We start from the raw sequence: 16,145 nt of genomic DNA on the forward strand, positions 1-16,145 counted from the left end.
AAAGCGGTGAATTTAATTTATTTTTTTAACTTGGGAATGTTTTTTTTTTCTTTCAACCGGGCGCGTGTGCTTCTGAAGCCCTGGCCACTGTTTTCTGACAGGTGGGCCATACCGTAAGCATGACAAGTGGGGCCCCACCCACCTGTCACCTATGAGTACCTGAAATTCGCGAAAAGGAGTCCCCGATTTCAAATCCCGCTTACTCTCAGTTGCTCGCTCCTCGTCTCGGCGGCGGCCCACCAACCCACCCCATGGCCGCCGCCGCCGCCGACCACCACCAGCGGCAGCACGGCCGCATCGGCAAGGAGGAGGAGAAGGAGCTCCTCTCGTCGGTGGTGGGCGACATCCGCTCCTACTCCGGCTCCGACCCGCTCCGCCCGTGGCTCCGGTACGGTGCCCCCACCCCATCACCACCCGCGCCGCGCCCTTCCCTTCCCCACTCTTCTCGGCTTGATCGATTGATCCGCGTGAGGTTTTCCAGGGGGATCCGGAGGCTGGAGGGCGCGCTGCCGCCGGCGACGCTGCGGGACAAGCTGCCGAGGTTCCTCCAGAAGTGCGCTCAGGAGTTCCAGGACGAGCCCCGCTACCGCGACGACCCGCGCTACCTCCGCGTCTGGATCAATATGGTAAGCGCCCTGCTGCCACAGCCAATCCGATGGCTGCTGCTGGCTCTGTGAGGGTTTCATTTGATTGGGGATTGGGAATTGGGGAATGGGGATCTATTGAGAATTTGAGACAGGTTGACGCCGATTGGTATATACTCCGCACTATATTTGGTTCTGTTTGCTAGTGGCAGAAGCTGCATCCTATCATATCATTCACAGATTGAGTGTATGTTATCACTGAAATGCCGTAGCGAGCTAGCTCCATTCGGCTTGGGATCTCTTTTTGATAGGAACATTTTCTTCGACTGTTGCGAGGTCATGCTATGATGATGACACTTTTATTGATGGCGTAGATGGACTATGTGAAGGACGCAAAGCCGTTGCTGAAGAAATTGGAGAGGAACAGAATAGGTCTCAAGAGAGCTGCGTTTTATATGGCTTATGCGCTGTATTATGAGAAGCGTAGGAGGTTCGACGATGCTGAGAAGATGTACCGCTTGGGAATTCAGAAGTAATCTCTTACCCACCATGTTGTAGATGATACTGTCGTTTGCTCCTACAGTTTGTTATTATTACTGCCTGAACATAAGTTTGGTTAGCTACGTCTAATATCATGATACATGCAAAAATATTGCCTATCCTTTTAATCATCATGTCATAGTTCCATCTCATGCCTGTCAGCTTGTACAAGACAATGCTTTAGCGTCTATTCATTCTGGATTTCTGAGGCTATTTGGTTAAACGCATAAGCTTACATGTAAATATATCATATTGGATAAAAGATATTGGGTTACATATATTCTTATGCTAACATAGTAGTTTCATGGCTGAACTTAACATCTTCATTAAGTAAGATACTCTGGGTACATAGCACTTAATAGTTGGGTGTCGGGAAATTTTTGATAGAAACGATTACGACTTGCAAGGAGCACTCTTTGTCATAATAGATCTCTATATCTAGATCTTTGGAATGTAAACTGGGTACTGATTGTAAGTGTCCAATAGCCTTGCAGAGCCTATTGAAGAGTTACACAAATCACATGATCAGTTTATTCGTCGCATGGAATCATACATGAAGAGGAAAGAGAAAGTATAGCTCTCAATTCGCATAGCTGTATGACTTCATTTTACCGCTTAGCAAATATTGCGGTTACATAATTGTTCTTAATGTATGCCTTTCATCTACAGGAAGGAATGCCTAGCAGAGTTAAGCCAATTGCTACATGTGTGAACCAAATCGAAGGTACATCTAGAGAAGAAAAAAAGGCTTGTCTCAGGCCATCCAAATCAATTTCTGGTGTAACCAATGACCAATGCTTTTTCAGATGTCTATCAAAATCTTATTGATCAATCATTTCTAGAATAATAATGATCTCTTTTGGCACTTCATGAATCATCTGTTTCGTTCAGTACTTGACTTGTCCTTTCCATACATTTTTTTTATATCAAACATGCAAAGTGAACAGATCAAACCATCAAGACTTACATGTTATTGTAAACATGTTGCAGGTCAAAGGAAAAATGGTACTGGTACAGAACTGAAGTCCAATCCAATGCAAAAGATGGGAAACAATTCCAATCCTTCATCGTGCCATTATCCTCCATCAGGTCCTGCTAAAGTTGGTCAACCATCCAGAGGCTCCTCAGGAGATGACAAGAATTTGTATCGTTGTAATAGTGATGATACTGTAGTTGTACGGTTTGTGGGCTCTGCATTGGTAGGGAAGTCAGAAACTGAAGATGCTTGTCATCATGGCCTCATTGAACCAACTATTAACATGAAGGAGGCTATGGATGCTATCAATAACATGTTTCTAGAGCCAGTGGAACCAGAGACAATGCTCAAGAAACGCTCAAAGCGTGACCAACCGAAGTTTAATCAGCAGACAAGTGCACTTCAGATCTTTGTTGATGAAGAACAACCTAACAGTAATGATTCAAACATCCTCCAAAGGAGCAGGAAGTCAGATCCAAAGTTCGGTCAACAGACAAGTGCCTTTGATATATTTGTCGATGAAGATGATCACAGTGGTAATAACGAAAATATGGGCCAAAACAGGAACAGTCACAAGGAAAACAGTCAAAAAAGAAGTGGACTGGGAATCTTTGTTGATGAAAATGAGCCCAAGGGCATGTGCCACAAGAGCACTAGGTGCCCTCCGAGACCATTACGTGATTCATCAAGGCAGCAGGGGGCAGGTGACTTCCAAAAACCATTTGTAGGAGGGTTTGCAATATTGGCTGACGATGCGCATGAACAATGTGAGGAAAATGACAATGGTGTCAGAATAAATTCCAGCATAACTTCTGGACATCGAGAAGATACAATCGTTCATAGGTTTGTTGGATCTGCTGTTGGTGATGAGCCTAAAGTGGAAAATGCATGCCACCACGGGTTAGTTGATCCAACTGTCAATCTAAAGGAAGCTATGGAGGATATAAACAGCATGTTCGGGGAACCACTGAACTACAAGAATGATAAAAAACAGAACAAAAAAACCAATGCACTGCCAGAGAAAAAAACGGCTCCCTTTTCTGGTTTCTCCATATTAGCAGATGATGACCTTAGCGAGAACCCTGATACCAAAGTAAAACCAAGCAATTCCTGTAAATTTGGATCTGAAAGTGGTCTGTTTGAGCCCACCATTACCACTCGCGATGTCATGTCAGAGATAAATGATATGTTTGGAGCTCCACTGGACTTCTAAGGCACTTGTTTAGAGGGATTGAATAATTCAACAGGTACTGTTTGCCCTTCACCATTCTACTCTTCCCTTGAGTCCTTGGTAGTCTGGATTGAAGATGTGAGAAATGTGTAGTATATTCATCAAAATACGAAAATTGCAGTACATTGATGTATTGCTGTTGTGGTGATATGAATATCTTGGGATTCAGTTGATTTCTCTGGTGCATAGTTGGTGACTGGCAAATATTTCAAATGCACTTCATGTTTATCATTTCTTATGTCTAAATGTGTTTCTTGATTCATGTTCCCTGATAAAATTGAGAACTGGAACAAAATGGTCATTAGCTTGGTGTTTCATACCCCTTTGATGTTTTGATCTCTTGCTTACCGGAAAATGCTTCTCCTAATGCAGGTGGAGATGTATGGAAGATGCTATCATAGCTCCCCTCTGGTGATCCAGGGAGAAAAGAAGGAGCCGAGAGCGGCACATCTGCTGGAAAATGGACATGCTTAGCTTCCAGGTCTTTGATGAGTGCCATAGAATACGCATGCTGGTACGGGCTAAATTGTCACCTCAAGACTTTTGGTCGCAGAACATTTGGTTCGCCCTACTGCTGTATTAATAATGTTGTGAATTCCGCACTTTTAATATTTGATCAAATCCTTGGTAGCATATGGTGATGCTGCTTGGATGCACATGTCAATGACTTCTCTGTTTAGTGGAAGTCACTCAGTCCAACACTTATACATGACCAACTTCCCTTTTCCTGGTGTTATTCGTTTTTTTCTGTTTGTTGATGACATCTTGCAGACATTGTTGATCTCATCAAGGATCGAAGCCAGGACCCATGAACAAGAGTCTTCCAGATATATATATACATAATTAAGCATAGATCAATAAGCAGCAGTGTACACATCCACATGTTTAAACATGAGATGGTTCCGTGGCGGTCGCTGCAGGTGCATGCCCCGGCCTTGTCACTTCTCACCCGGGGACGAAGCTGAGGCAATCTGCAGGATTTGGTTGGTGAGTAGAGCGAGTGGGTTGGCCCGAACCAGATTTTAAGGGCGGGCGAACCAATTTCGCGTTTGGTTAAAAGCGGCCGTGCCAAACCAGTTTCACGTTTGGTTAAGGGGTCTTCTTCCTCAGTTGATTCCTGGGTAAAATTCCCCTTGTTTCTCACCCTTCTTCCTTGTCGATTCTACCTCCTGCTTCTCTCCCACCCGATTCGTGGTGCTGCGAGCTCCTGCGGAGGCAGCGGCAGCTCCGGCGTCGAGACGAACTCGCGCGTAGACAGCAGCGTGGCCAGATCCGGCGGCAGGGCGAGCTCGCGCGGAGGCAGCGGCGAGATCCGGCGGCGGGACGGACTCGCGCACAGGCGGCTGGGCGGCGTGGTGAGCGCACGCCGAGGCGGCCTCGTGCGGAGGCAGTATCACGGCGAGCTCGCGGGGAGGAGAGTCGAGCGCCGACGGCGGGACGGGCTCGCGCGGAGGCAGCGCCGGGGCAAGCTCGTGCAGCGAGGCGTCCTCGGGAGGAGGGTCGAGCTCCTGCTGCAGCTCTGACGAGGGGGTGCGAACTCCGGCGGCGAGGGGGACGGGCTCCGGTGAGGCGGACCGAGCTCCGACGCGAGGGGACGAGCGACCGAGAGAGAAAGTGAGAGAGCAGCGAGCGAGAGATAGACGCGCGAGGGAGGACAAGGACCCGCGTGAGTGGGCCAATTCCACCGGCTCACGCGGACCGCTGTTTTGGGGCTTTTTTTGGTCGGTCCGAGCCACGCCCCAGAACCAAACACCCAGCAAAGAAGTTTTGAGCCATATGAACCGACGTGGGTGGCCCCGATCCCTAAACCAAACACATCCTTACTTACGCTGGTAGTACATTCTGGTTGAGCTTCTGCAAGGATGTATCCATCAAAGACTCAGATTGACGCAGCTTCTGGTTGGGCTTAATTTTCAAGAGGTATAAAAATGGAAAATGAAAGCAATGACAGACAGTTATAGATGCTAGCTAGTGCCTAGCTATTAATGGCAGTACGAATACGTATTGTGTACCAGTGTACTATCATACTGGTGCTAGTCTAGTCTAGTCCATGCATCACATCCTGGGTCAGGAAAGCGTACATGTCCTGGGTAATATAGATCTCTACTGTTCTGTGCATACACCCACATGCTGGCCTTCTTGAATTTTCGCAGGAATTTATAATACGAAGGGAAAAAAATATTCCCTGTGGTTAGATTCTACGAAAAATCATGGTGAATATCACGTTGTTTTTGGTGTCAATCGAACTGTACTGTTGCCGTTGTTGCTCTCTGCGGAGCTTGAATGCTTATGGTTATCCACAGATCGGGCGTGCAAATTGCAAGCAAATGGAGCCCCCAAAGCCGACTGCCCACTCCCAGCTAGACAGACCTAGATCACTAGCGAGCATGAGTTCATCACTACATATTGTGGAATTCTTCATTCTAATTATATAGTTGTCGAAACACTGCCACTTTTACGTCATTGCACCTTTATCAATTTTTTTCCATTACCATGTGACCAAAATAGTTTATTTTGTTGTTGACACTGCATAGTATGGCTCTTTTTGTTGACCAGATATCGCAGTTCTTTGCACATGATCAACCATTCGAGGTACAATTGCCTCCAGTGATTATTCCTCTAGCCAAACCCTTCCCTGGACTGGACCTCTCGATCCTATGATTCCTATCAAAACTAGCAAGCAACTTCATGGGCGTATGTAGACGGGTGGCATGCAGTGTCTTGCAAATGCAATGCATATATGGCACCGTATGGCACAGGCCGAAGGGTACCCTAGCTAGGCTAGCCCTGCTTGCTATGCTACGTTATTACTACTCCAACAACAATAGGATCGATAGATAGGACACGATGCGAATGTGATGTTCTTCTGTCCATGTGGTCCAGACTAAATCCAGGGTCCTCGCCGATCTACAACGCCCTCATCAAAACAAAAACAAAATGCAAATTGAGAAGCATGATCGACGGCGGGGAGCTAGCTGCTAAGCTACTCCCCCCAGGGACCGTTGCCGTGCGTGTGCGAATGCCTTAGTATGTGCTCCTCGACGATGACATCTAACCTTATCAGTTAAGGGTATGCCAAAACCATATAAGGCTTTGTATGTTCGTTTTGGAGCAAATCTCCTTAGATTGAGGGGAATCGAGAGGGATTAAGGGGAAAATGAAATACTCCCTCCGATCCATATTAATTGTCTTAAAATTGTCCAAATATGGATATATCTATGCCTAAGAAGTGTCTAGATACATGTAATATTTCGACAATTAATATGGATCGGAGGGAGTAGAAGGGTCGAGGTGAAACGAACAATCCCTAAGATTTTTTTTTTCAGAAATATAATAGCCAGATTTTGTGTATGGTACATGCCCGATCAAATATATATGCAAGAAATCCGCAAAAAACAAGAATATATACACAAGAAAATTTTGGTACGAAAATACTTTTCTTGCTCGGGTCTGGGCAATGCATGTTTTATATGCCTTGTAGCTACGACGTACGTTTATATTATCTAAAATGCTTTTGAAAAGTTCTAGGCCAATCAATCTCTAGGGTTCTATAGGGTCTTGTAACAAATCAAGGTATAATTAAACCCAGCTAATGAAGCTATATAGCATACGCTTGGTGTACTTACGTCCGTACGTTACGTACGCCTGAAACCCAAACGTGCACGTTGTTGTTGTTCATCCACGAAGACATAACTGTGGCAGGTCGGCTTAGGGGGTTTAATTAATGGGGGTCCATGGAACTCTTTTTCGTGCCATTAACACCTTGTTCCCTCGCACACACTGTGGTCCTCTTGTTAATCATCCATTTTTGTCACGATGAAGCCGCGAGTCCTCTTCTCTGCAACTCATGCACCCTCTTTGTTCTAAAAAAAATCTTTATACACCGAAAAGCATCGTGTTTGCCGCTGAGAACCAAGAGGATAAAGTTGTCTCTTGCTCCCTTCTATCCATAGCAAGTATCTCAAATTTTATACTTCCTCCGTCCTGAAATAAGTGACGTGAATTTGTATAAAATCTTTATAATCCACGTCACTTATTTAGTTCACGTCACTTATTACTTGAAAAGTCAATCCATCCTGCCATTCGATCAGAAAAGAGGGCGGTTCTTGAAAGAAAAAAAAACAGATAAGAGAACAAGTTTTTTTACTACAAGACAAGATCAGGAGTAAGGAAAAAAGCAAAAAAAAAAAGGCCACATCTCAAGGCCTCCCGGGTCAATGAGTTTGGGTGAGGTCAATGAGTCCGGTGTTTAAAAAAAAAAATGATTATGTGCATAGGCCAAAAGGTTTACCTTGGAAAAACACAATATTGGAACTAGGGCACTAGGCGCTATTAAGAGAGCGAGCTGTGCAAGGAGGCACGTGGGAAATAAATAACTGAAAAAGCGACTCTGGGTTGTCCAAGGGAACAGGGCAAGCAAGCAGCTCTGGCGGAGTGACGTGGAACCGCCAACGCCCACGAGATGCGAGCACACACACACAGCGTGTATCATCCGACCCTCTTTCACACATGCAGCGCTAGTGATACCCTTAATTGTTGCATGACCCGCAGTGATTAATGTGGGTGACTCCAGTCCATAGATAGATAGATTGATAATGGGTGCATACACGCACTCTACTGTATCTGAAATCTCCCTACAGGAGATGCAGTGGGGATCCACGTTGATTCTTCTTCTTTTCTTTTCCTGAGGGAAGGATCCTGGCTGATTCTATTGGGATTTGATGGTCAGATCCATGGCTGCATGTACACAAGAACTGTCTAGTCATTCTAGATGATGTGTTCTTTTAATGTCTTGATGTTTTGCGCTGTCAAGTTGAGTTTTCAAACTTTGAATGCCTATATTTTCTAAATATTTTCTGTTATGCACTTGATAAATCATACTCCCTCCAATCCGTAATAAGAATGTCGGGGTTTAACACTAAGTTGTGTACTGTATATGTGTTGATTTTCCTCGATAACTACACTTAGGGTATCGTAGTTCTATTAGATTTTATAATTATACCAAGCCAAAAAAGTAGTAGTCAAAATTGCATTTTTTGTGACTTTGTAAATGTCTAAACCGTCAAAATAAATTAGAACTGGATGTAATAAATATCCGATATCTCAGGTAGTAATGGAGCATGAGACTTTGTTTCGTTTTAAAAAAAACACATCGAGAATTCCAGATATGTGGCTGGAGTGTAGGCACATTGCCTGGTTTTGGGGTCTCACATGTGCCTGTGCTCATGCATGTTGTCCCATGGGTGGGCCTTCCAAAATAGCTAGTCAAGCATGATGCACAACATGATACTACTAACTAATATTTCAGTGGGTCCAATTACTGACCGAAGAGGATGCACTTGGGTTCCTATTATCCTATAGGACCCCAAATAAGCAGATTCATTTGATGCGAAAAGTTGAGTACATGCATTCACTCCACCGGCCAGTTTGCACAAAGGGATCTTGAGAAAGAAGAACTATTGTGCATATGAGTCCTTTACATTCCCTGGCTAGTGCACAAAAACCTATCAGAACAAATTTGGTTGAGATACATGTTTCTAAAAAAAGCTTTGAGTTATGTGCTAGGATTTTTTTAGTTTTGCTTACTGCCCAATATACAAGTTAATTTCAGTTACAAGTTAATTTGAGTTTTGTATGAGACGTTAGTACCCTGTATTTCTCTTAATTATAACATGCATGCATATCCATATGCATATGCACACAGCCGTAGCATGGAGTACTACGGAATGAAATGCCTTGACAAATGAAGTAGTAATACCTTTGATCGATCTCGTCATCGCTGCAGTGGCTTCAAGCATGGACAAGTCTGATCTGGCCTTTAAATCCCACAGGCCGGTTAAGAACCTAAACATGTAATTGTAAAGTCAAATCAGCTAGCAGGGACCCAAGGAACAGTTAATTTGATTGTCTAATACTAGTATATTGCATATGAAATGCATGCCTTTTACTACAGCTGAAGCTGGACGAGTAGTCATGGGTAGTACTGACTAGCTCTTGCATGCGTGGACAAGTTTAGTCTAGCCAAGGAGCCTTTAAATTCCTCACAGTAGCCAGAATGCAATGCAAGCAGTGTAGATATACGTATCTCTATAGCTGGATCATATCGCGATATCGTCCTTCCCCTTTGAAGGCGTGGGGACGGACGGCCAGGTCGGTGTCTAGGATTCATGTCATGTCGTTGACAGAAAGAGAAAGCAAGCAAACATGTATATGTATGTATAGATCGACGGAGAGCTATAGAAAGTGAAAGTAAATCATCCGGCAGTAGCATCAGATAGCTCGAGAGCTAACTATGTGCAGAGATAGATAGATAGCAAGTGAAAACAAAAGGAGCTCACTCACTCCCCTTCATCTCTCCGGCTGGGCTAGCAACCTCCTATATATATTCAGAGAGAGAAGGAGAGTGAGAGATCATCAGACAGTGTACTGCCAGAGTCCCAATTTAGCAGGCATAGCTAGCTGCCAGAAGGAGCTTCCTCTCCAGGAGAGGGAAGAGGAGCGATCAATTGAGATGGGGCGGCCGCCGTGCTGTGACAAGGTAGGGGTGAAGAAGGGGCCATGGACGCCGGAGGAGGACATCATCCTGGTGTCGTACATCCAGGAGCACGGCCCCGGGAACTGGAGGTCGGTGCCCATCAACACCGGCCTGATGCGGTGCAGCAAGAGCTGCCGCCTCCGCTGGACCAACTACCTCCGCCCCGGCATCCGCCGCGGCAACTTCTCCTCCCATGAGGAAGCCATCATCGTCCACCTCCAGTCCCTCCTCGGCAACAGGTGACCAATTACTTCAGCTTCAGTCCCTCTTCTTCCTTATGATGACCCAAATTGGGTTTGCATTGGTTCTCGATCTTAATTTGAATTGGGGATTAACGTCGAACAGGTGGGCGGCGATCGCGTCATACCTACCGCAGAGGACAGACAACGACATCAAGAACTACTGGAACACGCACCTCAAGAAGAAGCTCAAGAAGCAGCAAGCCATGGGCGCCATCTTCGCGCCGGTGCCGATGCCGCCGACCGCCCCCACCTTCTCATCCGCCGCGGCACAGCCTGAAGCAGCAGCGTACAGCGGCCTCCTCCACCACCACCAGCATGACGCGATCATCGGCGGCGCCAGCGCCTCCTTCAGCTCCACGGTGGTGGACGTCAAGGCAGCGGCGTGGAGGAACGACACGTCATACCGGCGCCGCTCACCGTTTGCAGAGGCAACACCCTGCGGCGGCGACTCCTCCTCGTCAGCGGCGTCCTACGCCTCCAGCATGGACAACATCTCCAGGCTCCTCAACGGCTTCATGAAGAGCTCCCCACCGCCACCAGCTGCCGCTGCCCACGACGTCAAGCCTGCCATCATCGTCGAGGAGGTGGAAGACCCTTTCCTGTCCTTCGACCAACACTTTTCTGGTGCCACCGACCTGGCCTTCGCCGGCGTGCCACCCCCGCCGCTACCGGCGTTATTGACAGGAGGCGTCCACGCCAGCTACGGCGAAGAGACCACCAGACAGCAGCAGCAGGCGCCGCTGTGCTCAATCGAGAAGTGGCTGCTCGACGAGGCGGTGGAGCAGGTCGCTGACCTCATGGACGACCTCTCCGATGGTTGTTGCTCCCTTCCATTGCTGTACTAGCTCAAAAAACAAAATGGAAAGAAAAAAAACAAATCCAACAATATCTTTGTCAAAATATAAATTATACACGTCCACATATAATAGCTAGGTTGATTGGTTAATTTCTGTAAATTGTTACTTGTTGTACTAGCAAGCTAGCTTTCTAGGAGATACTCGCTAGCTAGCCATGCATGCATGAGGCACAGTCGAGTTAATTAATTAGGCTCTTCCGAAAACAGGGATGTCAATTTGAGAGAGTTTTACAGATTGTGCATTTTACAGTAGGGTCAGAAGAATAAGAGACAGGAACAGGAAATAAGTTGACAGGTGTGTGAACTATACATATATATACCATCTGTAAGCATGCATGATGTAACAAGTCCTCCTATCATGTATCTGTTCTTGATTTTAGTTTTCATTTCCTTTTGTGGGATTTGTTTTTATTTTTACTTCTGGATTATACTAGTGAAGTGTTTCAGCTACTTAATTGCCTGGTGTTAAATTGTACGGAGTATGAATGAATGTGAGTCAAGAGTTTTGTCTGGAATGGTGAAAGCTTTTGTTCCTTGTCTTGCATTGGAGATAGATTTTGGAGTGGATTCTGCAACGAACGACTTCTTGTACTTTCCCTGCTTATGTACAGTATGACATATGAATGCTGTTAGTAGAAAAAAGTTAGAGAACCTATAGATGTCCCTGTCGGCAACGGCAGATGGTCCCTGATCACATTCATTGCAAAAAGAAAACCCAACTCCCAGTTTCAGCCTGGCTTTTTCACTGCAAAAAAAATGAGCTTTTATTTATTTAGATGGTTAATTAATTACCTAATTCATGCTTCAAAAAGGAAAACTGCACGAATTTTAAAGCAATTAACAGAGCCACTATCTTTCAAAAAAACAAGAAAAATACAATTTCAATGCCAGGAAAGTCATCAACATAGCTGGAAATGTCTGGTTAGTTTGTAGCACATCAGGTTAAGCAACAGGGCAGTACGGCACACAGAACAGCCATTAATATCCATGAAAGAATTGATTAATTGCATGATGAAGACATGGTCTGTGGCGTGTCCCTCGGTCTATGTCTGCTGGTTAATTAATTACCTAATTCATGTGCAGAACCCTCAACATTAAGTTACTTGTAATACTTAATATGCTAGCCTTCATACAGAAAAATGGTTACTGCTACAGTACAAAAAAAAGGAAAACTCTATATTTCTCATCAGCACCAGGTCGCAGTGTACAGTGCTATATATAGATAAGAGAGTAAATTAACTGGCGTGGTTGAGTGATGAATTCTGCATGTACAAAGCCTAGGTAGACTGTAATCTCTAGCTAGCTTACTAGTCAGTTGCAACACCCTAATGAGCTGACTGACCCATCTAGGCCGGTCCAGCTATATCTTTCAGATCAGTTCATGCTGGACCAGTGTCAGCAGGACCGACCAAGACTTTTCCTGGCCCGAACCAGGATTACAAAAACGAGCAGGAATGCCGGTTTTCCCTGAAACAAATATCTGAGTGGTGGTACATGGTTTGTTTTCTGGTAATTCTATTGGTTTGGGCAGTATTTTACTACTCCTTCCGGTCCATAAAAAATGTCACCCGCTTAGTACAAAATTTGTACTAATTTAAGACAAAATGGACGACACTTTTTATAGATGGGAGGAGGTATTTGTTATATGCTGTCAGAAGATGAAAATGGCTACGACATTTCAAACAGGATAGGGAGAAAATACCAAATTGGACAAGCAAGGATGGACAGTGACCAGTCAGTGGTTACCAGCTCCTGTAATCCAAGGTGTTGTCTCAACCCAACTCCATTGAGAGGCACAAAACTCCTGTGACGGAGTTCTTGAGCAGTCCTGACAATGGCAGAAGCGTCGATCTCCAGTAATGCCGAGAAAAGAAGCATCATCAAATCGGCATCATCAGCCATGTTGACGTAGGAAGAGCACAGTCTTCAGTGATTTTCAGAACATGATGATCATCCAGTAGAGCTATACATCCCAATCTCGATGTAACCATCGCATTACAGGAGACGGTGGCCCGGGGAGTGAGTGCACCCTGTGTATGTATGCCGCACGTGTAACTCAAGCGTGCCAGTGCCCAATGGAGTGTGCCAGGGCAACCAACCAGCAGATGGCAATTAATTAGGAAGGATCTGTTTGTGTTACCTCGGTGGAGTACATGCATATATATGGATGACCCCCTCCATTTGACCCTTGGCAGAAACTTCTTGCAGCAGCACAGTTGCAAAGAAACTACTCCAGTACTACTCCTTTGCACAATATCTCTCCTGCACACGTACGAAGCAACAGAAGTAAAAATGGTGTTCAGTTATTGAAATGGAACTTTCTGGAAAAAAAAAACATTCCTGAAATTTCTTGATAGCTTCGTTGATTAAGAGGGGGAATGATTTCTGAAGAACATTGTTGGATGTGCAAATCACTCTGACTAGTGACCACTCGTCAACCAACACACACAGCTTTTGTTCTGTCATTCTAAACAAACACTGAAGTCTTTGTTGAAAAGTATACCTTAAGTAGTTAGCCGGCACCAACCTGCAACGGTTGTATGGGCGAATTCACACAATCACATTCTGTACGTAGTCTGTACCTACATCACCAATTGACAGACACCAGTTGCCATCTTGGTTCTTTCGGCATAAAGGCCCCTGACTGGGAGTTGAACGCTGTTTATCACCAGCTGGACCCTAACAGATGGCCTCAGGAGTAAGGATACGGGACACTTGAAAGTGATTCGTACAATTGTGCAAGGATAATATCACCATCAAGTATTTAATTGCTCTTTAATATACAGGTGATATAATATGAAAGACCTAAAGAACCAAGCGTTGTTCTGCATGGACCTTTGACCTGAGCAAGAGCTACGGCCTACGGGCCAACTCAGAAAACTTTTTAGCCCAGCTGGGTAAAGCATTGTTTATTTACAACAAGGTCTGACGAGAATTTGTGATGAAAGCATGCATGAAGTTTAAAATAGCACAATTACAAAAGGTTTCAACTAATTATTTCTTGTCTCGATCTAACCATGCTTCAAAAGTATGCTAGTTTTTACGGTGACATATAGAGACAGGCAGACAGATAGCATTTTTCTTCATTGATTCCCATTTAGCTTATTGGGAACAGATCATGCTTCTTTTTACCGTGAAAAAACAAAACTAGAATCAATTATGTGTTTTCTGATGACATTACAGTAATCTGCACAGCTATTCAAAAAAATACACCTGCTTAATTACCCAAGAACTATTTCCACTTAGAATGCCATGAGTTTTGAATTTGAAATATCTCTATCAGTATAATAATAGCCAATTAGTGTAGTTGGTACACAGTGGGCCTGGTATTGCCTCAATTGAAGGAAATCTATACGGAGGGAACATTGCACATACACCTGACACTTGATGACTTAATAAGACTAACTAATACCTGTAGGAAAAAATATAATAATAATAAAAGGCCGTTCATACTGGGGAGACCAAGTCCACTCCTTTCAATGCTTAACACTTTCCAAACTAACCAACCTGCGATTAGAAGAGGAATAATAGCTTGGAGAACTACTATTTTTTTCAAGAAACCTGGAGAAATATAAATAATTATCCACTTATTCATAAAATCATGACTGAAACTAATTGTGCAAATTGCAGATCCATTTGTTGAATACCAATGTAAAGAGCACAGGATATACGTTACAAGAGCATAGCCTGGGCATTTGGTCCAAAAGGTCTCAACCAGGATACCCTTGGCCAGTGCTTTAACTTGTTCAATCTTAGTTCACATGAAAGTACTATTGTACGACATAATCATCAGAGTTAGTAGCTTACCTCCCAACTACTAACCAAAGTATCACTGCAGGGACCGCCTCAACCAGCCAACTCTTTTGCAGATGCAACTGCGGAACTGCCTTCAGTTAAATCTTTATAGTCATGTTGCTGCCGTCTTATTGTTATGAGAACACTCTTTTTTGGCAAGGGGTTATAAGAATATTTTTGATACCAATCTTATCAATAAATGTAATCAGGCCTAAAATACATCCATGAAGAGCAAAAGGCTCCAAATTCCAGTGCACGTAATATTTTACCCAGCCAACAGAGACATTGAAAATCTGCCAAAATTACGTGGTGTGATGCGTATGTCAGTAACTGTCCAAAGTTGCGGGATCTCACATCACATGTGTATCTACACAAGAAACGACAAAGCCAAAGAGAGATACACAAGTTGAAGATAGCTATAAAGTTCCATTAAAAGTAAGATAGCTACAAATGGAATCTGCACCTGCTGTGATAGCTCGTGTCAGTATTTGTAGACTGCTAACCGAAAGTAATGAATATGCGGAAGAACATATGGCTCACTTGCTTCCTAGGAGATAGGACTAGCATTTAGCACAAAAAGGAAGTATAACCTATAATTTGCAGCTAAGTTGGAGCTTTATGATTACCTAGACTAATGCGTTTACTCTGCTGGCGCTACATGTTCGTTGCAAAATTATCAGACTACATAATTCTATTTGAGAAATGTCGATAGGTAACACAGGAACATATATCTGAACAACAAACAAGCACACACAAAAAAATCACCCTCGACCCTCATCATCTTATTTTATTTGTCACATCTTAGGCACATCTACGTCTATTGGAGACAATTTTGTAACCAACTACTCAGTGCTGATTTTCCCCACCAGCAAACTATCCATAGCCTTGATATGGTTTTTAAGAGGCTATGAAACACGCCACATTGCATTCTATATGTTCCAGCTAATGTATCAAGGTCCTATGTTGCAAAGAACTAGACTAAGATATTATTGACCCACTTGCCACAATTTAGGGTGCAGGTTCAAACTAAGAAAGGTAGCACTATCCGCTTGTTGGGAACATTAATATGATCTCATCATTGCAGGACCATCAGTTGATTGTATATTTTGGGAAAGGAAAATCTGTGATGTGTGGTTGTCATCTGCCAGCTATGACAAGAATCACATAAGGTGTCACAAAGTAGTAGTAAACATCAGTTCCCACTTCCCAGATTTCTCTATGAGGTTAAGGATTCAAAGGCAGTATTCCTTCAAACTACAATAAACTGTGGTTAGTGCAAACCGGTTGCTTTCCACACATTCTATCAAGCCTTGGTTTTCTCGGGAAACCTTCGGCACGACCATTGAAAAAACACTGAACAAGAAATCTCAGGAAAACATCAACTTG

At 44.1% G+C, this 16,145-nt stretch overlaps 2 protein-coding genes across 2 annotated transcripts; both read left to right on the top strand.

Moving 5' to 3' along the window:
- The first annotated feature begins 175 nt into the window (after window positions 1–175).
- On the top strand, window positions 176–4,067 carry LOC100830663 (probable inactive serine/threonine-protein kinase bub1). The gene is made up of 7 exons (XM_010240485.3): window positions 176–388; window positions 482–626; window positions 959–1,116; window positions 1,611–1,695; window positions 1,794–1,848; window positions 2,115–3,347; window positions 3,704–4,067. Exons 1-6 carry the CDS (start codon window positions 252–254, stop codon window positions 3,311–3,313), a joined length of 1,779 nt encoding a protein of 592 aa, XP_010238787.1. The 5' UTR covers window positions 176–251; the 3' UTR covers window positions 3,314–3,347; window positions 3,704–4,067.
- Window positions 4,068–9,580: 5,513 nt separating this feature from the next.
- On the top strand, window positions 9,581–11,375 carry LOC100821658 (transcription factor MYB30). Its single transcript, XM_003578952.4, has 2 exons — window positions 9,581–10,105; window positions 10,212–11,375. Exons 1-2 carry the CDS (start codon window positions 9,843–9,845, stop codon window positions 10,951–10,953), a joined length of 1,005 nt encoding a protein of 334 aa, XP_003579000.1. The 5' UTR covers window positions 9,581–9,842; the 3' UTR covers window positions 10,954–11,375.
- The last annotated feature ends 4,770 nt before the right edge of the window (window positions 11,376–16,145 follow it).

The sequence above is a fragment of the Brachypodium distachyon genome, chromosome 4 (assembly GCF_000005505.3).
Source record: "Brachypodium distachyon strain Bd21 chromosome 4, Brachypodium_distachyon_v3.0, whole genome shotgun sequence".
Classification (NCBI taxonomy): Eukaryota; Viridiplantae; Streptophyta; class Magnoliopsida; order Poales; family Poaceae; genus Brachypodium; species Brachypodium distachyon.

Excerpts from the sequence above, each read along its gene's own strand:
- LOC100830663 (XM_010240485.3), top strand. The coding sequence starts at position 252 with ATGGCCGCCGCCGCCGCCGACCACCACCAGCGGCAGCACGGCCGCATC. Across the intron at positions 389-481 it reads CCGCTCCGCCCGTGGCTCCG|GGGGATCCGGAGGCTGGAGG; the intron begins GTACGGTGCCCC and ends GAGGTTTTCCAG. Across the intron at positions 1,849-2,114 it reads ATGTGTGAACCAAATCGAAG|GTCAAAGGAAAAATGGTACT; the intron begins GTACATCTAGAG and ends AACATGTTGCAG.
- LOC100821658 (XM_003578952.4), top strand. The coding sequence starts at position 9,843 with ATGGGGCGGCCGCCGTGCTGTGACAAGGTAGGGGTGAAGAAGGGGCCA. Across the intron at positions 10,106-10,211 it reads CAGTCCCTCCTCGGCAACAG|GTGGGCGGCGATCGCGTCAT; the intron begins GTGACCAATTAC and ends AACGTCGAACAG.